The sequence below is a fragment of the Nematostella vectensis genome, chromosome 5, assembly GCF_932526225.1.
Source record: "Nematostella vectensis chromosome 5, jaNemVect1.1, whole genome shotgun sequence".
NCBI lineage: Eukaryota > Metazoa > Cnidaria > Anthozoa > Actiniaria > Edwardsiidae > Nematostella > Nematostella vectensis.
Genome location: NC_064038.1, coordinates 6,556,882 through 6,578,393, shown reverse-complemented (window position 1 = coordinate 6,578,393; position 21,512 = coordinate 6,556,882). Strand labels below are relative to the sequence as shown.

Below are 21,512 nucleotides of genomic sequence, written 5' to 3'. Positions count from 1 at the left end.
TCTCTTTCTCTAGCTGTTTTTTTTTTAATGAAGTTTGGTAACCCTCAAGCGGACAAGATTCTTACGTTACTGGGAGGGGGGAACAGGGAGCTCCTCCTCAAGGGGCCAAAAGTCCAATTTTGGGGCTAGGTGTTTAATAGAATTCTTTGCAGCCGCTTGTGCCGGAGTTGGAGGTATTTACGCAAAATACTGTGAAGCCCGTGTGTCACTAAGCTATCGCTGTTTTCTTGTAATGAAAGAAAAAGTCTACGCAAACATATAAGTCGACTTGCCGTGACGTCTTCTATGGGTCTATGAGGTTAGTGTTCTATTTGTTTTATACAACAAACATTGATGGTACGGGCCTTACGGGCCTTACGAATCCAAAGCATAGTTGTTAGATTAAGTATACTTTCTCTAAATACATATGTGTACTCTTCTCGGCCATCCAGCTCGCACATTTTACTTGTCGGGTTGTAATGTTTAAGCCCGGCGCACACGGTGTGGAAATTTCAGGGGTGCGCTTTGCTTACTACCTCGTGAGTTTTTGGCCTCGTTTCGGCAGCTAGCAAAGTGCACGTGTGAACTTTTCCTCAGCGTGCATTGGATATTCTGTATCTCGAAATTTTCGAGTCTTGTTTAACACGTATTATTCGTCGGAGAGTGTGAAAAGCTCTCCGTATCGAGCTCAGGAAATGCGCAAGAGATTTTAACATGTAGATATAAGTGCGCATGCGGTTTGTGCGCATAAGTAGACACACGAGTCTACAGTCAGAAATGCATAAGTTAGGTAATGGGGGCAGGGGAAGGAGAAACTCACAAAAATCAGGGGTGTACCCAGGGGATGGACCTTGGGTCCCCCAGAGCCTCCATCTGTTAATCCTCCGCTCTCAATAGATCTACGTTTCTTGGAGCTGCTGAAGGAAACAACCCATCCAGCATCTAGGGGCAGACAAGCGGAGATTTACAAAGGATTAGCGGATCACCTTGTCGCGCCGAAACTAGCCTTATCTCATAAACTCCTCGCGCTTTTACCGCCGAGAAATCTACAGATAACCATTTCAATTACTCCAAATCATTAAAGCTTTCTGCTACTTAGACATGTACTTTTCTATGGAATGTGTTTTCATAACAAGAAGAAGCATAATTTTATGTGTTTGACTGTAACATCTTTATTAAATATAGTTATTTGCTGATAATAGGAAAGTATGCGAATTATGTGCAATTTGGGTCATTTTGCTCGCAGAATGATGCATGGAGTGAACGGTTGTATGACCAATAACCAACGGAAAACTTGTAGATTATATAGTCCTTTGCTCTAAAATTCTCTTGATTCTTTCGCATTTGCAGTTGGCGACGTTATCACTACCCGTAGCCCATTCACAGTATGCGCGCGTCATATAAAAATGGCTCCATACGCGAAACAAACAATCGAACAATGTTTCCTTTTTCATACTCATTCATCGTCGAACTCCAAGTGTCTGCGAAACATTAGATGTGTGTCTCGAAGTCTTGGGCTAATTCGCGACAGACTTATCTAATCGTAAAGAGCTGGCAAATTTACTCCGTCCTTTCACTGCACGGTTTTAGCTCCCTTCGTGTCGTCACAGGTAGGTTTCCAGACGCTAGAAATGCGAGGAATGTCTCAAAATCCCTATAACTGCGCATTACACAGTTATTACCCTTCAAAGCAGACAACGCAGTTGAAACATTCAGCTCTAGGGCGATCTGCGAATAGACTTGAAGACAGTCCCCTGTTAGTAAGGCTGTACTACTTTCGTAACGTAAGTAGAACAACAAGAGCTAATTCCTTTTTGTAAACGCCCATACGTTTAACAATTTCTCGCCACTCAAAAATAACTCCAGATAGAAACCCCAAAAAGAATTGTTTGCTCAAAATATATTTACTAACATATGCCTGGTTCGTTTTGGGAAATGAAAGTAACAATTTTCTAAGATGAATTCAAACTTCCACTTAAGGAGTTAAATGTTACGAAGTGGGTGAAAATGTGTACAAATAGAGGGTAAACGTCGTGACATCACGGAGGTATGTTTGCAGAATACAAAACAGAAGAGAGAATATCAACAATTTCCATACAGAAAATAAATATTTTCAAGCATTTATAATGAAGCTCTCGCGTAAACATCTCGGCAATATCAACATCAGGCATCTCTTTGGAGTATTAAAAGAAGAACCTAGACGATGGAATTTAGAGATAAGTTTTCTGAATGGTTTTGGAGGTGTGTAAGCCGTATAAGTTGTTTATATTGATAGCAGTGGTCTTCACTGAATAACAATGTAACCTTATTCGATACGATAAAGTTATCAATTATCGCTTGGGTATTTATCGTTGTTGTTTATGTCTTCATCTTTTTGTCTTTCTTTCTTTTCTTGCTTACTTCCTCTAGTCTTTATTATTTCTTATTCTATTATTCTCCTCCTTTTATTATTATTATTCTTTCCTTCATTTATTATCCCTCTCTCTTATTCGTTTGTTTGTTTGTTTGTTTATTTGTCTACTGTTTTTTCGCTTTTTTTCTTTCTACGCCTGCTTTCTCTTCAATTCTAAACTTTCCCACGACTTTCTTCTCCAACACCGCAACATCTCAACAGCAAAGGCACTCACATCTATGTACAAATAATCATGAAAAATGAACTGTTATTCCAGTCTAGGTGTAGCGTGTAGTAAACACTCTGTCCCTATTTTTAGGCCGTTTAGTGAGTCTATAGATAACCCGAGCACTTAGAGGCCTTGAAAGTGCTTTAAAGCTGTTGAAAGTGTGCCGATAGTTAGAAGTGTGTACCAGAGGAGAGGGGGAGGGGTTAAATTAATATCTAATTCCTCTGCAAAGTAAAGGGGTGTACGGCCACTATTCAGGCCGGAGTAGAGAAGATCGAAGGGGGTAGAAGGGACTTGTAGGAATACCTAAGGGTCTTATCTCGTCGTTACTTGTATTTACTGCCATTTTAAGTATTGTGCGAGCTCTCGTCTTTAATTCACAACTGCTAAACCGCGTTGTAGCTTCCGTCGTTCCAACTGCGTTCAAACGGAACTACTTTATTACACTTACTTTTCGCGTCACTTTAATTTCGCGAATTTCGCAGTTTTAAAAGATTCGCGAAAATAAAGTGACGCGAAAATTAAGTGTCGCGAAAATTAAGTTAGTACACATTAAGTGGGGAAAGTTTTGGGGGCCGTTTAATAAGCTTTATGGAAACATCCTTGTATAGTCATCTAATGTACATATAGTACGGTAAGGGGTGGAGATACGGAAATGGCATAAAAAAAAAACCTTCCGGGGGCGGTCAGATTTATTTTAGAAAAAAAACCCTTCCCCCCCCAAGAAAAATTAGGTACACTTTTTCGGATTTCGCACTCCCCAGGAAAATTCCTGGGTACGGGCCTGCTCTTGTATCTTTCGAGGGTGCACCGCTTGACAGGGGAGATTCCTATCAAAAAATCCCCAAAAAAATGAAAAAAAGTGATGATTTTCTAATAAGTGCTTCTAAATACTGTTCAAGCATTATACTTTTCTGTTCTATACCTTTTTATGCTAAATTCTAAAAGAAATACCCATAAAAAAGACAAATACTGAGACATACGATGTTGTGAGTTATCCGTTACCATCGTAACGAGATAGCTTTCTTTTGTTTTGCGCCCTTGAGTTTGAGGTCTGGGGGTCGTTTCTCAAAAGTCCCGTTAAACCCGGAAACCCGGAAAGTCACCCGGTAAGCCCCCGATAAACTTCACGGGTGTTTCTCAAAACGCCCGTTAATGTCGGGCCCGGAAAAAATCCCGGTAACTTACGGGAGCTCTTACCGGGAATTACTTTTAATGCGAAAATTGATACCCAAAACGATGTTTTCCTTAATATTTTCTGAATTTATAGATCAACTATTCATCTAGAATTGGCCAAGTTGAACTATCCAATTTGGTGCTTTTTTTCTGATTAAATCTCGCCATTTTCAAGTTGTGTCGAGTTGTAGTAAATTTTCATCATTTGAGGAAACCATATCACTGCCCGGAAAGAAGTGGGCCAATCACGGCTAACATCATTTTATGGGATTCGAGCAAATAGCCAATCAGGTTTCTTTTCTGTCAAATGATTTGACATTTAGCTGTCACCGTGCGCCTAAAAAAATGTAAACAACTTTGCGAAGATATTGGAAGTTTGCTACAAAATGAGACTTTATCTACTTGTTCTTTGTCTTTTTTTCAAAAAGTGCCGATGCCACAGTAGTGTTTGGGGTACCAGTTGTTTACAGATATCAACAAATCTACGATTTTTATTGATATTCAATAATTATTTAGCCAATTTATTCATTAACTCTGAAAATTATAATTTGCTTATCGGGAACCCGTAAACAACCGGGACGCTACCGCAAGCTTTGAGAAACGCTCTTCCTCGCCCGGAAAAGTATCCCGAAAACTGTCCCGGTACCCTAACGGGCCCGCATATCAATATTTGGGTGACCTTCAAACCCGCTCGGTCAATCTCTGGGAGGCCTGGGTCTAAGAGCTTTTCAAAACTAGTGAGATACAAATTTGACCAAGCTGTCAGGTTTTTTTGACAAATTCTTGCCGCGAGTCGCAAATTGACAGGAATCAGCTTTTTTCACCATATTTTCTGTAGATCAGGGAGCGGGAAAACTTTAGCTTTTCTAAATATGGGCATCAATGACCATATAAGGAAATGCAAACGAAGGACACTATCCTTGAGGAATATGTTTGATATGGATATTACCGGGAGTTTTGAGAAACGACCCCCTGGGTAGAGTCACATGAGTGTCTTGGAAGCTTTGATGGGTCTAGCCCTAGTATGGAAAAGGAATGCGCCAAGAGGTTGTGAGGGAGGAGTCTTTCCTTCAATCTCATGCACAAGTACATGATTTGCGACGGGGACTCTAAGTCCTACGACTCTATTTGGGACCAGTACGGTGTGTATGACACATGCAACAAGTTTGAGTCAATGTCCAGAGCAAGCACAGAGTACAAGGAGTGGCTCAAGTCTGAGGACTATGTGGAATGGGAGTCAAGTCACCTTGATGGAAGTGCTGACTGCAACAGAGTGGTCAAGCTGGACTGCATAGGCCATGTCCAGAAACGGATGGGCAAGGCCTTGTATCACTTCCAGACTTCTTCAAACAAGTTAGAAGATGGCAAACCTGTGTGAAAGGGAGGTCTGGCAGACTGACCAAGAGTTCTATTGAAAAATTAAAAAAATACTATGGAAAAGCTATCATGGACAATGTAAATAAGAATGCAAATACGCCGATAGAGAGAGACGCAGCCATTGCTCAGATGCAAAATGCAATAAAAGCATCCTGGTGTTACTGCACAAAAATCCCTGACATGGAGAGACACCAGTTCTGCCCAGCCAACTCTTGGTGCAAATAAAAGAAAGGTCTTCCTTGTGAATACAAAGAGTACCACCTGGACCCGGTGTTCATCAAGTGCCTGAAGCCCATCTATACTCGGCTACAGATCCTGCTCTGTTGGCGAGGTGTCTCCCTGGCTACATACAGAATGCCAATGAATCTTTGAATGCTTTGGTGTGGGCCGGGTGCCCAAAGCATAAATGGCATGGTAGGGAAAGAGATGGCTGTTGGGTCTGCGGCTATCCACTTCAGTCTGGGTGCTACCGGGAAGCATGAAATCATGAGAAGGGCGGGGATTGAAGTGGGTTGTCATACAGAGAAAGAAAGTAAGAGAAGAGATAGAGAGAGAGTAGAAAAGGCAGGTTGACATGTCAACATCCAGAGGGGCCACACCCAACTCGAAATCATGGGGGCCCATGAAAACATGGTGATGCGGAACCTTTTCCTGCCTGAGACGCCCTGTGTGATACAAGGAAGTGGCATCGATCTTCTCCCAAGCGCGCCTTTGTCTTCTATCGCCGCAGATGTCTTGAGCGACAAAGAGCTTAGGTTAGAACGGGAAGGCACAACATATGAGGCAGGAGGCTTTAATGAGCTAGGACATGACTTGGGGCCCTCAACTAGCCGTAGGAGGAAGAAAAGGGCAAATAAACATTAGATGATAAATTGTGATTCTATGGCAGTCTGATTTATTCTATACCAAGCATAAAGCCTAACTACTGTGGTTTTGCTTTCAAAACTCATTTGTCAAACTTTAAGAGCTGATTTCTCAAATATACTAATTTTCGTATTATTTTATTGCCCCCCCTTAAGTATCTTGACAGGTAATTAACGGTTTTAGCTCAAATTTGGCAGACTTGTAGTGTATAGTCCATATTACAAACCTATGGGAGCATTTAAAAAAAAAAACTTTAACCTAGCCTGTGATATACCAGTATAAGTCTTCATGAAGAGGTTTTGGTTGCTATGGTAACCATAATTGGCTTATCAACAAACCGTCCCATAGGTTTGTTTTTCCTTATGTCCATGATGTGTTTATGCAATATAAAGCCTTCAATGTAAATAGAAAGTGTAAAAAATGGTGGGGGCAGTTTTAATAAAGCGTTTTGAAATATTTCCTTTGAGAGTTAATATTAAACCAGGGGCTCATTAATATTCACATATAATTACATGATGATGTAGATAACTTTATTAAGAACATTTGTACCAAGTTTTATGGGAATCTGACCAATTGTAGTGAAATAGTCACTTTTTAAATATAAACCCCAAATTTGGCACTTTTTTGATAGGAATCTCCCCGCAAACATGCCATTTTTATACTACAATATACATTTTAATGAAAAAAGGCTTATTGTCCTGCCGAAACATTGTAAATAATTAAAGAAACCTCTGTGTTTTGTCGACATTGCGCATAACTGTCGGCACAGTCCACAAGGTCCTATGTACCGTCAGCAGGAAAGAATTTTTCCTACGTTTCTTCTTCATGATTTTCTTATATGTTTACCATCATTTGGAAATGAGGCAATCTCGATTAGTTAAACACTTAATTTGGTAGATGATCGTTAATCTCGTTTGCTTTCTTGTGTCACAAAGAACCGAAAAAAGTTTTGTCTAGTTGACCTTTGGAGTGTGGTCTGACCCATAATCCCCCACGCGCGCACGTGATAATTGGATATTAATTTGCACGTGCAAATACGCAAATCCTTCGCTTATAAACGCATTTCACTTGTACTTAATCCTGTTTTTCCGTCCTTGCGCTTATCCGTACTCGAGGGACAAGATCAAAGCATGCGATGGATGCCTGTATAGCAGTAGCGCTAAAAGGGATAGAAAAATTGCATTATTGTATCGTGAAAACCGATTCATTGTTCAGATTTCCAATATTTTTTATGAAATCAATATCATCAACCATTAATATAGCTATATTATTTTCTTAATATAAGAGCTCCTAATTTGTTTTTATTTGAGGCTCGTAGTTCAATTCAAGTCTGACAATGTTCATGGAAATGTTCTAAGATTATTTAATTTATTCTAGTGCATATTTAAAACAAATATAATACCAATGAAATATTAAAAGAATAATACCACAAACTATATATAATCTTAATAACTATGAACACAATATGATTTTGTTTTTCAAAATGCATCACTATAATAAACATATATTTTGTTGCTCCTCGTAAAATCTGTTTCACAATAGAATGCGCCGAGTGGCGCTACGCGGCTCGTACGAAACACGCCTGTATGAAATAAAAGAGTTCAGTGTTTAACTTGAGTCTAACTCCAGTTTTAGCTTTACTGCTACAGTAACAAGTACCGTTATGATTCGAATAAGCGCCCTCCTTTAATCAAGCGCCCCCTCCCCGATAAGTGCTCCCCCTGACCTCGAAATTTGGAATATGCGTCCCCTCTTAAATTCCCCCCCTCCCCTCCCTAAAAAGATACCAACAAAACCAACCACCAGTACTTGAAAGGTGTAGATCTCAGGGATGCTGCGCATGCGCCCGAGAATCTAGTTATCGAAAAAAACGACTGTGAAGGCAATATTGCCATCGATTTATAAACAATAAAAACCCCTCCTTGAATGTACCGTATTAATTCTAAAACATTTTACTGTCGTTTCAGTTTATCGCAGATTAAGTTAGTTGTTCTCAAACGATTCAGAAGCTGGTATTGTTTTGCCCGAAATGAAATAAGCGCCCCCTCCCAAAAAGCGCCCCCTCCCAAATAAGTGCTTCTCCCTAATAAGCGCCCCCTTTCCAAGCGCCCCCTCCCAAAAAGCGCCCCCTCTGAAATAAGTACTTCTCCCTAATAAGTGCCCCCTCCCAAAAAGCGCCCCCTCCCAAATAAGTGCTTCTCCCTAATAAGTGCCCCCTCCCAAAAAGCGCCCCCTCCCAAATAAGTGCCCCCTCCCAAAAAGCGCCCCCTCCCAAAAAGCGCCCCCTCTGATATGATATAAGTGCTTCTCCCTAATAAGCGCCCCCTTTCCAAGCGCCCCCTTAAAGACCAGAAAAATGAAATAATCGATTTTTTGGCAAAATCTAATTATACCTTTATCTAGGAGAGCTGGAATCCTATCCGTAAGAAAACCGAACGAGAGCGATCACTTACCGAGAGACTTCCGACCAACTCTCGACAGAGCGATTACCTCCTCCTACCAAGAGTCAAGAAAGCGATCACTTACCGAGAGACTCCCGACCAGCTGTCGACAGAGCGATCACGTCCTGAAAGACTTCCGACCAAGAGTCAAGAAAGCCACCACTTACAGGGAGAGACTCCGGAGTATTAACCGACGATGTATTTCTTACACTGTTTGTTCCCGATTGCGTTCGCCCTTATCATAATCATTCAATTGACCGTCAGTGGTAAGTGGTTAGGCTAAAGCCATATAGTAGATGCTGGCTCAGAATGGGGCTCGAGTGAAGTCCGAATCGCCACCCAAAGTCTATTTGTTCTTACTTGCTTGCACAACATGCGACTTGCACTAACAGATCACGTGACTTTTTGGGTGCCAAACTCGTTCGCGCACAGCCTTTTGGCGGCAAAATAACTGCAAAAAGCTTATTTAGCGCTTACGTATAAGTTAGAAAGTTTCTTTGTCGGAGAGAGACCCTATTTTTATTTTTATTAATTTTTTCGTTGTTCTCTGACTTGACAGGCGCAGTAATTTCTGGGTTTATTTTGGTTTTAATTTGTCACTAGAATAGTCACATAAATTAAAGAAACAAATTGGCGACATGCACTACAAATCACATGACTTTTTTTGAGCGGCAAAAACTCGGTCTTTTTAGGCGGGAAAATGGTACCGGGTCCTAAGGGAACGCGGAGTAGTTATCAGAGTCGAGAAAAGAAATTATAATATGCTGAAAAAACTAGTACGATGTAAGACTAGTAAGAAATTATAATATGCTGAAAACACTAGTACGATGAGCATCCCATCGCCCTGAGATTTTGACGGACCATCTCCCTCGCCGGGACGCGAGCTGCAAATTTTATATTGCATCATTTGAAAAGTCGTATTTTATATTTTGTTTGTTTGTTACATCTAACTACTATAGTAATTGTTTGCCATATTTGATTTCTGCCATGTCACAGTGACCTAGATGGCGTATGGGGAAAACGGGAAATGAGATTCATAGAATTCTCAGGGTCCAGCTATTAAGATGCCGGGAGAGAATTCTAGGATATCCAATTTGGGGAGGACAAAAAAGCCTCCTTGTTCATGTTGTTGACTACTTAGTGAAGCCAATCAGTGTATTTGTTCTTGCTGTTCGCACATCTTTATTTAGTATTTTTCTCTGGCGCTCGATACGCGTGCATACTTACCATTAACCAATTGGTGGTCATATATTAGAATTTGAAAGGGGCACATTGTTTCTATCATTGTCAACCTCTTCTATGGGTAAGGAAACGCAATCCGTAAACTGTGAGACATTCGGAACGCTCTCAAAATGTCAAAAGCTTTCGCAGCCTCATATTACCACGAAGTGTAAAGCTTTCTGTATAATAGGACACGGATTAGGTGAATGATTCAGCCTCTCTACAGGCCTTCATATATGGCGCGCCACTAACGGTGAATAAATCTCTCAGTCAAGCATTTCGTCCTACGCGAGACGGCTCACCAAACACCTCGTGTCGTTTTGTGTACATGTTATTGTTTCATATGGCGACTAAACTGACATTCGGACTACTAGATGTACGCAATTGGAATTTTGTTTATCTTGTCGCTTCACTGATATAAGGGGCGGTTTACTCAATCATCATCTTGTAATGAGTCAAATTACAAACGCTTCATTACCTATAACCGCTAACTAATACCCCACTATATCTTTTAATGATCTTTAGCATTTGTTCTTGCACGAATTGGCGAGATTTCGGCGGCGGTGTCTTGCGATTCGTGAGTGTTGTTGGCGTGCAACGTGCGGTCTTACGTCACACGCGCATTTTGTGCCGGATATGTATCCATTTATTGCATTTCCTGTCTCGACATCCCCGAGGGCCGACACTGAGAGTAGTGCTATAAAAGCCACTAGTTGCTGCGCAAAAACGCATATCATCCACCAGCGCCGAGCGACGACAACTTCGGAAACAAAGAAAAAATCTCAACATGAAACTTTGCGCAGTTGTTTTCGTTTTGGCAGTGGCTTTTTGTTGTATAAAAACACAAGGTAGGTTTCGTTTGCTTGAAATCATTTGTTTTTACATCCGCAGAGCTCGAACGCGTCTTACTTAAGGACTCGGAACAAGCTCTAAAGTTTGGACCTCACGGTTACTATTGTACCGCCTTTTCTAACAGAATGCCATTGTGAGGCGTAACTGTGCACCGAAAACCGAAAACGGTTATCAGATGCTATATCTTCAATGATAACTGCAATGAATTTAACGTATAAAAAATCGCTATTATTCTTTTAGTTTCCTTAGGGGTGATTGGAACAGTACGTTACACCAAAATACATTTTTCTTTGAATGCGAGCATGATCTTAAAGATGCACAACTACAAATTCGACAATGACAACTTAATTGCTTAAGATTTTTAGATTTTGTATCCTTTGGAAATTAGAGCTATTTGTTTCTGGCCAATCATTTTGAAGTTCTGATCCCGCAAGTATACGGGAATAAATTGGCGGTAATTGTTTCGATTGATTTTTTTTAGATTATTCGGCCTTAAAACTCGTCAAATATTTACCCAACAGTGCGGGGTAGAGACTCTTCACTCGGTGTATTTTGAGACACGGTGTATCGCAAATGCCATCCCGTAATTAGATGAAACACGGTCAGGAGGACTTGATTGGCACCGATTATACTTGATCAACCTGATGGATCAGTATTTTGCGTGCGCGCAATAACAGCTTGCGCAATGGCTTGGGCTATAGTATAGCATACTTAGACTGTGAACCTTTTTGCTAACATCTAAACTGAACTGCTAGCTTTTGAAATTTCTTTAAAAAGATGAAGTACACTCCAGACTGTCGCACAATTCTCTGCTAGATGATTCTTCATCTTTATGTGCAGACAGCAAACCTATAACTATGAGTGATTAACCTGGCTTACGATAAGTAAGCCTTCTCGTGTAACCTCCAAATTTCGTGGGTCTCGCACCGCTAGCGACTCCCTACAGGGTGACTGGTGTAGACGATCGACATATGTGGAATCGCTTAGAGTAAAATGACTCTCACCACACACAAGCATCTTTCTTTATTCCGGCAGCGCAGAAGCAATGGTCTTTATTTAAACCAATTGCATTCCAAATAAAGTGCTGTTAAGTTACAAATGATCTAATGACAAGTACGAAAATGAAATACTCAGTTTAAGTGTTTCAAAGCTGAATTTCTCTGATGAGAAATAAAAATAATAAACTCCTTTTCTGATAACACCAATGCTTGGTATTTTGTCAAGTGTGTCATCTGGTATTATTAGTCTTATTTAAAAAGTACAAGATTCTAGTCTTTCAATTCGATTTCCTGTGAGAACAATAGCCCTTTTCTTTGGTAAGGTAAATCGATTGTTCGAGAAACTTAGTAAGAAGACATTGGTCATCAACAATATTGATTTACTTGAGGTTGGATTTCTTTTGGAATAGGGCCACCGAGACAGTCGGCAAACCGTCATTGAAAAGGGATATTAAAATGTCGCACTGGGCTCTTGAAAACGTCTTGAACGATTATTTGATTTATAATGGGTTATGGTTCTTTATTGGGATAGCTATTCTATGTCAACAAGGGTGTCAATCAAGTCTCCCTCCTCTTCTTTGTACCTCCCCGTTCTTTTTGTATTAATTTTTTGTAAATAACCCTTGTCCCCTCTAACGCCGTTCCTCTCGTCTTTATTCCTCATCTTCCACTCCCTCTTTCTGTCATCCCCTCGTTTCTTACCCCTCCCCTTTTCATGCAACCCACAATCTTTCTCCAACTTTTTTCTGCCATCATGTTCACTCTAATTTCTATATTTTTCTGCCATCATGTTCACTCTAATTTCCCTATTTTTCTGCCATCATGTTCACTCTAATTTCCCTATTTTTCTGCCATCATGTTCACTCTAATTTCCCTATTTTTCTGCCATCATGTTCACTCTAATTTCCCTATTTTTCTGCCATCATGTTCACTCTAATTTCTTTATTTTTCTGCCATCATGTTCACTCTAATTTCCCTATTTTCCTGCCATCATGTTAACTCTAATTTCCCTTTTTTTCTGCCATCCCCTCTTTCTCATACTCCACTTTCTTTTTATCTTATCTTGCCCTTTTTCTTTTCCTATTCTTCCCTACAACCCCTCCTCCATCACACCCCCCTCTTCTTTCTGCCTTCTGCTATCTCTTCTCTCTCATTCGTTCCCACCTTACCCTTTCCAGCCCCTCACACTCCTCCCCCACCATCCCCCCGCACCATTATCTCTTATACTCTCTCCCTTCTCTCTTTCTCCTCCACATGTCCTTATCTCCAGTGTCCCCTTAACCACACCTCTTTACCCCTAGATAAGGATCACTCAAACGCCCCCATCCTTTATTCTCCAAGAGCTTGACGCAGATTCGCCTATACTGCGACGCTAACTTTGACTCCCAGTACTCTGAAACGTGCATTATTATGTCCACTCAAACATTTATTACGGTCTTTAACTCATCACGCATTTTAAGTCAAAACATAACTTGTTTATTACGCCATAATGCTATCCCAAGAATGTAAGGAGAAATTCTCTTCTGTCAGCTCCCTCATTGACCTTTAGCTAAAGTAACTAGTTCGCGCTGTTGTTTTGAAGATAGTTCTGATGACAAAGCTATTCCGCGTGTGTGGCTTGTTCGTTAGCAGACAACAGGTAGCCCAAGTGCGTGCTTGTTCTATAACATACCACAGGTAGCCCAAGTGTGTTGCCTGTTCTGAGAAGCAATTCACATCAAGAGAAAGACATTTTGCAGGTTTATGTAGGAGAGTGAGTGTAGATGGAAAAAAAGACTATTTGAATGTTTAAAGCCGAGTTGTCACCAGTTTACTTCCGGTCGATTACGTAAGAATCTCCGATGATTTTAAACGGAAAACACGAAAAATATTTCAAAACATAGAAAGCCGTGTGTCTATTGGAGGTTTCTTTGAGGATGTGACTGTTAATTTAGAGCGGATGGCCTGTTAAATATTTCGGATTCGAATAGATTCTTTTGTCTTTTAACTGTTGAGGTTTCCGTCGGACCTCCGGAAGTAAACTGGTGACAACGCGGCTTTAAATGGGATGTGCACGGTCAAAATTGCTTCCAAGCTTCAGGGAATAGGTGGGAGGGAATCTACTCTAGGGGATTTTTTTTTTAATACAAGGATTTTAAGTGCTATGATTTACTCTGAAATCTGATCATTTTCAAACTTCTCATATGAAGACTGAAAAGTGCTCTCTATCCAAAACGCATTGGTTACTGTTCCAATACGAGAGAGGGACAACCCTTGACGATTTTCATTTTAGTTCTAATTTAAAATCAAAACACTATTCTTGAGCATACCCAACTTAGACTGTGAATTTTTATACGGCCCTGAGTAATTGTTTTCCTAAGTTTGAAAGTAAATAACTTCTGACTGATTTTCTCCGTCTTTTCCGGTTTTCCTCCCTCCACACACAAAAACTTTTGATCTAAGCTGCGTGTTCCGTGGTCACTCGTGTCTCCTGAAGGTTACCTTTACCTACGACTCGTCTATCACGATGAATCTTCGTCTCGTAGTCCAGAATTCAAGTTACTAATGATAATAATAAGCTTTTCATGTTAAGCTCAAACGTCGTATTATCCATGAGCCGTACCCAATGCAAATGCGTGCAAATGAAGATGGAACCATCGACTTGATTCATTTGCACGCATATACGGTTCATGGATAATACAATGTTTGGACTTGGCCTCTATTTATTTATTTTATTTAAGCCGCACGTGAGAATGCGAGAAAGGGTCAGTCTGTTACGTGTGCGGTCCTATTTTCGTGATCACTTAATTACACAGATAACAGCCTTATCGTGTCCTTGCTTACCTCATAAGCGCGACTATTCATAAGGCGACAGGTTAAGATGGTATAATCTCTGCTCATCACATACTCTGTTTGAGCGCCAGTTGTAATACACAGAAGTCTAGACATATTATCAAGGGCTTTTAAAGATTAGTTTACGCATTTATGACCACGAAAAGTGCTCTCTGGCCATTGCGAGAGTAAAAAGCTTTTTCTGATAAACCGTGTTTCCTAAACAAGTCGGTACAGTGCGACGCGAGCAACCGAAGCCACCTTGACAGGTTTGTGAATAAGGATGCGAGAAACGTGCTATCTCGTTGACTTTAGCTTCACTAGCACGAAAAAGAGATGCTTCAGTGTGTATCAAAACAAGCCTACTATCTTTTTATTCTACTCGCATGCCAATTGTTAAAGTTTCACTTGAATCTTTGTTTTGGTGGCAACTGTAGCGCGTATTGCACTAAGAGGCATTTAATGTCCCCCAGCCTGCAATGCAGGCATTTATCCGGTGTTCTTTTAAAGCGAAAATCTAGTCTCGAGCGATTCGTAGCCGCCATGGTGGATTTAGAGCAAAAATGAAAAACGGGGGAGAGGGGGCGTTTTTCATTATTGCTTAAAATCCTTCCCTGCTAGCGGAGGCCTCTTTTCTCTGTATTTCGCTGGGCTGGAGTTCGCGAGGAAAAGATACCTCTGCCATGGGTCGAGACTGTTTCTGTTGCGCATGCGTGAGCGTTAATAAGCTACCGACGTGCCAAAACCCCTACCATCGCGCGAAAGCTGTCAATATGCTTTGCATCGGTTTAGTCGGAAATCATAAATCAAACTCCGGTTAGTTCTCCTCTTCGGAAAAAAAAAACTGTTCGATTTCAATCACCTAAAACGTCACTAAAAAGATTGAACAACAAACGCAGCAAAGACGAGTTTTGTCTTGTTTGTGGGATTAATTTCAAGACATCTGGGCAGGCGAGTTTCTTCGATGTAAATATCGCACAGTTGGATTCGAAGAAAATGTTACAAAACTTTTGGGTAAAATTAGATCAGCTATTCCCAGAAGAATATGCAAAACCTGTAAACGGAAGATTGAATCGTTTGTCAAAAGAGAGAAAATTCTGAATGAAGATAAGGCATTGAATGGCTTCTTTTTATAATTCGTCGCGTGATATTTCTACGGAGGACGCCGTTTCGAATGCGGGCTTATTATCCGGCAGCGGATATACGTTTCATGTATGCTGTAGTCATTGTGGGCTCAAATAGTGGCCAGTAATTAATAAACGGAGCATGCGCTCTGGATCTCGTCCACGATCGTGGACGACGGTTTGATCAAACGAACTTGCGACCCATGGCAGAGGTATCTTTTCCTCGCGAACTCCAGCCTGCACTTTTTGGACGGAGCTAGCCTCATTACAGATACTCAGATACTTATAAACTGTAAAAAATATGCTGCTTTTCCTTTCCAGCTGTATCCCCAGAAGAAATCGTTGTTTGCGTACGAGGTACGTCGGTTCCCGGCAGCAACAATAGATGCGAAGGAACCCCCTTCAATATCAGCACCACAAAAAGAGAGTGTTGCATGAACGATGGGATGTTTTACACGACTCAAACCTTCGACCCAGGGCGCTTCTTCCGCTTTAGAATCGTCAAACAAGGGATTCCAGATTGTTACCAATGCTCCGAAACGCGGCAAAATCCAGGTATAGCGTCAAATTATCAGCAAGCGTGGGAAAGGGAGGGAGGGCCCGGTCGTACTTGGATAGTATTATTGTTGCTGGTGCTCGTCGACGACCATTTATTGGCCCTAATCTGAATTCGCTTGCAAAATCTTGCACAAATTCTTGCTTACTCGCACATTTCTTAAATGCGAATTGCACGCAATTGTAAGGCAAAATGACCCGATTTCTCGCGGAATTTTGCTGATTGTTTGCCCGCAAAGGGCCTCAATGTTTGCTGGTGCTCACAAAATGTCGCAATGTTTGCTGGTTTTCGCAAGATGCTTCCAATGTTTGCTGGTTTTTGCAATTGCTCGCAATGTTTGCTGGTTTTCGCAAGATGCTCCCAATGTTTGCTGGTTTTCGCAATTGCTCCAAATGTTTGCTGGTTTTCGCAAGTGCTCGCAGTATTTGCTGGTTTTCGCAATTGCTCACAGTGTTTGCTGGTTTCCGCAATTGCTCGCAATGTTTGCTGGTTTTCGCAAGTGCTCCCAATGTTTGCTGGTTTTCGCAAGTGCTCCCAATGTTTGCTGGTTTTCGCAAGTGCTCGCAATGTTTTCTGGTTTTAGCAATTGCGCGCCGTATTTGCTGGTTTTCGCAAGTGCTCGCAGTGTTTGATGTTTTTCGCAAGTGCTCGCAAAGTTTGCTAGTGTTTGTATGCCTCCTAACCAGATGTCCTACATCTGATTTAGCACGCAAAGAAGTAGATTAAATAGTCCCAATGCTTATGCGGTATTTCCCCTTCAAGTGCTCCCATGCTCGACTTGATAAAAGAGCTGTTCAAAGGCAAAAGTTCCGGGTTTTTCGCAGTATTTTACTTGTGCTTGCAAGCAAGGTCATTCGATTTTGATGTAAAAGATGTTTACAATATATGATAGATTTAAGAGCCACCGAATTGTCTTTCGAGAGCCCTGCAAGTATTTTCAAATGTCTTACTCGCTCTCTTCATTTATTTTATAGAAAGGAATAGATGTTCGGACATGGACTGTGGCCCGGACAGATACTGCAAGGCGCGGTTCCAGAAATCTAAATGCGTCTGCAGACGAACTCACCAACGGTGCAGCACGCTTGCTATTAGCCCTGTCTGCGGGACGAATGGAAAAACTTATCAAAACATGTGCTTTCTGGAACGACGCGCCTGTAGCAAACAGAATCGCGTGACGGTGGCTTACAGAGGTCCATGCAATGGTGTGTTATCTATTCATGTCTATCTAGCGCGCTCAATGACCTCCAGATATCTTATGCCTAGTGCACACTAGCGACATATCGACATAACGACATGGGCACTCTTATCTTCGACATAACGACATTGACATAACGACATAAGAGAAAAAAACATGTTTTTTCTTTTATGTCATTATGTCCATGTCGTTATGTCGGGCTAAACATAGTGCGCGCGCCCATGTAGTTATGTTTTTATGTTGCTAGTGTGCACTAGGCATTACTAAAGCAGGGGTATCTAGCGCGCTCACTGTCCTCCAGATATCTTACTAAAGCAGGGGTTCTAACGCGGTCACTGACCTCCAGATATCTTACTAAAGCAGGGGTTCTAACGCGATCACTGACCTCCAGATATCTTACTAAAGCAGGGGTTCTAACGCGATCACTGACCTCCAGATATCTTACTCTAGCAGGGGTTCTAACGCGATCACTGACCTCCAGATATCTTTATAAAGCAGGGGTTCTAACGCGATCACTGACCTTCAGATATCTTACTAAAGCAGGGGTTCTAACGCGCTCACTGTCCTCCAGATATCTGTAATTATCAATCTGGTGATACTTACCTCTGTACCTGTGTTTATCACTATGGCTGGCCCACCTGTAGCGTGGTGTGACTCTTAACGCATCTGAATGTATGATGAATATGTCACGCGAAGCGTTTGCTACTGTGTACCGCGTCTAACGGGTGTGACGTCACGTGTCACGAAATGTCAACAGCAACAACATTCCGTTATTATACGTGTCACGCAATTTCCTACACGCTTGTGGCAAGCAAGCTGTTGTTTTCTGATTTCATGTCCAAAAATCTCATATCAACCAATCTCATGTCCCTAAATCTAAATGTCACGCAATCTCATGTCCCAGAATCTCATTTCACGCAATCTCATGTCCCAAAATCTCATGTCACGCAATCTTTCCCCCCTAATCTCATGTCACGCAATCGTATGTCCCAAAATCTCGTTTCACGCAGTCTCATGTCTCAGAATCTCAAGTCACGTAATTTCATTTTTCGGAATCTCATGTCATCTCATGTTTCGTAACCTTATGTCACGCAATCTAATATCACGCAATCTCATGTTTTGTAATCTCACCTTTCTTTCAGACAATTGCGTGAACGTGACGTGTCCGACCGGACAGTCCTGCGTAGTGGACCAGTACAACAAGTCACACTGCGTGTCCAATTGCAGTAGCTGTAATAGTTCCCCAGCGGATACAGAAGTGTGCGGCGCGGATGGCGTGACGTATGGCAGCCTGTGCAGATTGCGAGTGGCGACGTGTAAGCTTGGAAAGACTATAGGAGTCGCTTACCTGGGAAGCTGCAAAGGTAGATGAAGAAACTAAGAAATACATTAAGGGCACTTCACTGGAAAAAGCCTCGAATGGTCCACCGAAATTGGATTTGCTCCCTGCGCACCTTTTTTCGATTGCGCACATACACGTCTATTTGGTTACAGCTTACTCCAAACGATTGGTTGTAGTGTTTATCAAAACCTAACAAGTGTTCACCATAGGCCATAACCTGCAGGCGCGAACCTGGGGGTGGGTCGGTACGATGCACATGCAGTCCCTCCCTTTTCCAACAAAAAGTGGGTTATTTCCTTATTTGAAGGATCTTGAAATACCATCATTTTTTCCCACATGATGTCTGTGGCTGCGCACAACAAGAAAATCCTGGAAATGCGCCAGCCCTTGCCCTACTAGACGGCAAAGCTCACTTCCCACTGCGGAGAAAATTTATGGGTTTTGTAAAGATATAGTATATAGAATAAATTTGTAACAAATAAAAATAGTAACATGTTGAAACAAACTCTGATATTCTAATCACAAAATAAACAGCTGTAGCGATTATCCCCGTACCAAAGCCCATATCAGTATAGCTTGTTTTAAAAGGGGACATCCATAAATTTCAAGTTTGATTTTTTCCTTAGAAGGTTCAGACTGCTCGACGGTGAAGTGTTCAAGACATAAGCGCTGTCTGACCGATGAGACAGGCCAGCCCCGTTGCACATCCTGTCACACACATTTTAACTGCCGACGGATGAGCCGACCCCAGTCTCAGGATAACGAGGATTCCCCAAGGAGCACTGAGATTTGCGGGACGGATGGGAGAACGTACAGCAGCTTCTGTGCTCTACGGGAACACAGCTGCAACGTTGGCCGGCTGTACAGCATCAAACACATAGGCCGTTGTTACGGTAAGTTACTTTCATTATCATTAAATTTCGCTGAGCTATGTTCTTAAACTTCTTCACACTTCTTCAAAGAGTTTTTCACGCTTTACACGTAAAGTTCTTCAAACGTTAACTTCTTCATAATGTAAAGTTCTACACACGTAAAGTTCTTCACTCCTAGAGTTCTTCAAACATAAAGTTCTTCACGCGTAAAGTTCTTCACACGTAAAGAGCTTCACACGGAAAGTTTTATTCACACGTTAAGGGGGTAAAGCTCTCCACACGTAGAGTTATAGTTTTTGCTCGTCACATTTCTCCTGTCTAGATTGTGTGTTGTCTAAGCAATTGGTAATAATAAAAAATGTAATCCCTTTTAGATAAAGACGAACGTGTTAAACCAAGCTTCTCTGAGCGTCAATCTGACGGCAGGTCTCGCTCCCCGCGAGTCGACAAGATTCTAAATTTCTTCAAGAATGCTTCCTTCGACATAGAGACCCTAAAGCGTGCCCTACTACGACTTGGCTTCAGTAAAGTACACATGACGCATAAGAAAAAAACACGAAAAATAAGCCTCAAAGCGCTGATCTGCTTAATGTACCCGCGAAACGATGCACAAGTCATCCACTGCAACTAGGGTATTTAGTAGCATCATAGGGGATCCCGAGGAAAAATTCTTAAAAGGCATTGACTTAATGTATTTGCAAAACGATACATCTGCTAAATTAGAGGTACTTGTTAGGGACCTGTCGATGTATCCGGGGACAGGCAAAGAGTATGTTATAGATCTTTTTTAATTTTCAACCTATGTCAAGACTCTTGGCAGATCGTAACTCAGTATTTACTTGTAAACGTACGTACTTATACTCGTTTACCTTTGCCTCCTTCGCATGTTCAAAAGAAACATGGGCTCGTAGCAGGTAGCACGCGCTAATAATTCTTGGAGGGGGCTGGGTTGTTAAATTGCTGTGAAAATTTTATTTTCTCGTCCATTCACTTGATTCTTCTTTTTATTAAGTTGCATATTCAGCCAAGAAAGAGCAAATACAAATTAAGGGCGAAAAATTATTTGTTCGCATTATAGATACCTATACATCACTGAACGATCCTCACATGCGGCTGATTTTAAAAGAGATTGCGCCCACCAAAAATGCAATAAAAATGTTTACTGAATCATAATATATTCCTTTACTTAAAAAGCGAGGGAAGAATATCAGGAATGTTACATACTTTTACATTGGACCGCTAGAAAACCGGGGAAAAATGGTCAAATCAGTTTTTTTAACGATGTTTCACAGCCAGTTAAATTTCAGCGTCTTAAAAATGATGGATAAATTAAATGAGTACGCACAAGCGCGTACCCAGCATGGGGTAGGGGGAGTTAGGATCATAGGTGTCATATGAAAAAAAAAAACGATCCCTGAATAAGAAACCAGCCCAAGTCATTTTTTTTTTGGGGGGGGGGGGGGGGTAGCCCTATGTGTACGCGCTTGCGCAGAGCATTCATTCATTCATTCATTTGGGATTATTACGAGCATTGCTGCTTTGCGAGCGTTGATAAAATTGTACTCATATCTTGCGGTTCACTGGCGTTAATTTAAATAGGTTTACTCAGCGTTAGTGTAGTATTTCTGTAATATATTTATACCAGAATACAGTTAGAAATCGAACATGTATGTCCTAAGAATATGGGCTACCCAGGACTGAAAAAAATAGGGAAAGGACTCGAAATTTGAAAGAAGTTTGCTTCTTATCATGACTTCGTCCTATATTATAACCCCAGGAAGAATTGCAATACAATGGCCAAGGGGAATATTGTGTTTGAATGATTGATAGCGTCTGCGGTAGCCATTTATTGTTGTAGTACGATTTATATCTACACTATATCATATCACTCTGTATATAAAAAGTATTTATGCTAAAAATCAGTTTACGCGATCCTTATATAATCAAAGTTGTTTATACACGTGTTTTATGAAATTGGTCCGACCACAGGGCTCCCACAAGAAAAATCACTGAATAGATTCTATATATGGCAATAAAATGTTCAGCTTAAAAAACGTGTTTTCTCTTTGTTGTGAGTTTTCTG

General features: G+C 41.2%; 1 protein-coding gene across 5 annotated transcripts; it reads left to right on the top strand.

Annotated features, from left to right (window-relative positions):
- Nucleotides 1–89: 89 nt before the first annotated feature.
- On the top strand, nucleotides 90–21,435 carry LOC5500959 (follistatin-A). Of its 5 annotated transcripts, XM_048728207.1 has the most exons (8): nucleotides 90–298; nucleotides 877–1,763; nucleotides 8,421–8,724; nucleotides 15,786–16,019; nucleotides 16,995–17,222; nucleotides 18,358–18,579; nucleotides 19,184–19,450; nucleotides 19,804–21,435. In XM_048728207.1, exons 3-8 carry the CDS (start codon nucleotides 8,655–8,657, stop codon nucleotides 20,058–20,060), a joined length of 1,278 nt encoding a protein of 425 aa, XP_048584164.1. In that variant the 5' UTR covers nucleotides 90–298; nucleotides 877–1,763; nucleotides 8,421–8,654; the 3' UTR covers nucleotides 20,061–21,435. The 5 variants fall into 5 exon arrangements, with proteins under 5 accessions (XP_048584164.1, XP_048584165.1, XP_048584163.1 ...); XM_048728208.1 differs by having other exon boundaries at nucleotides 124–1,763; nucleotides 19,187–19,450; XM_048728206.1 differs by having other exon boundaries at nucleotides 124–1,763.
- Nucleotides 21,436–21,512: the final 77 nt, after the last annotated feature.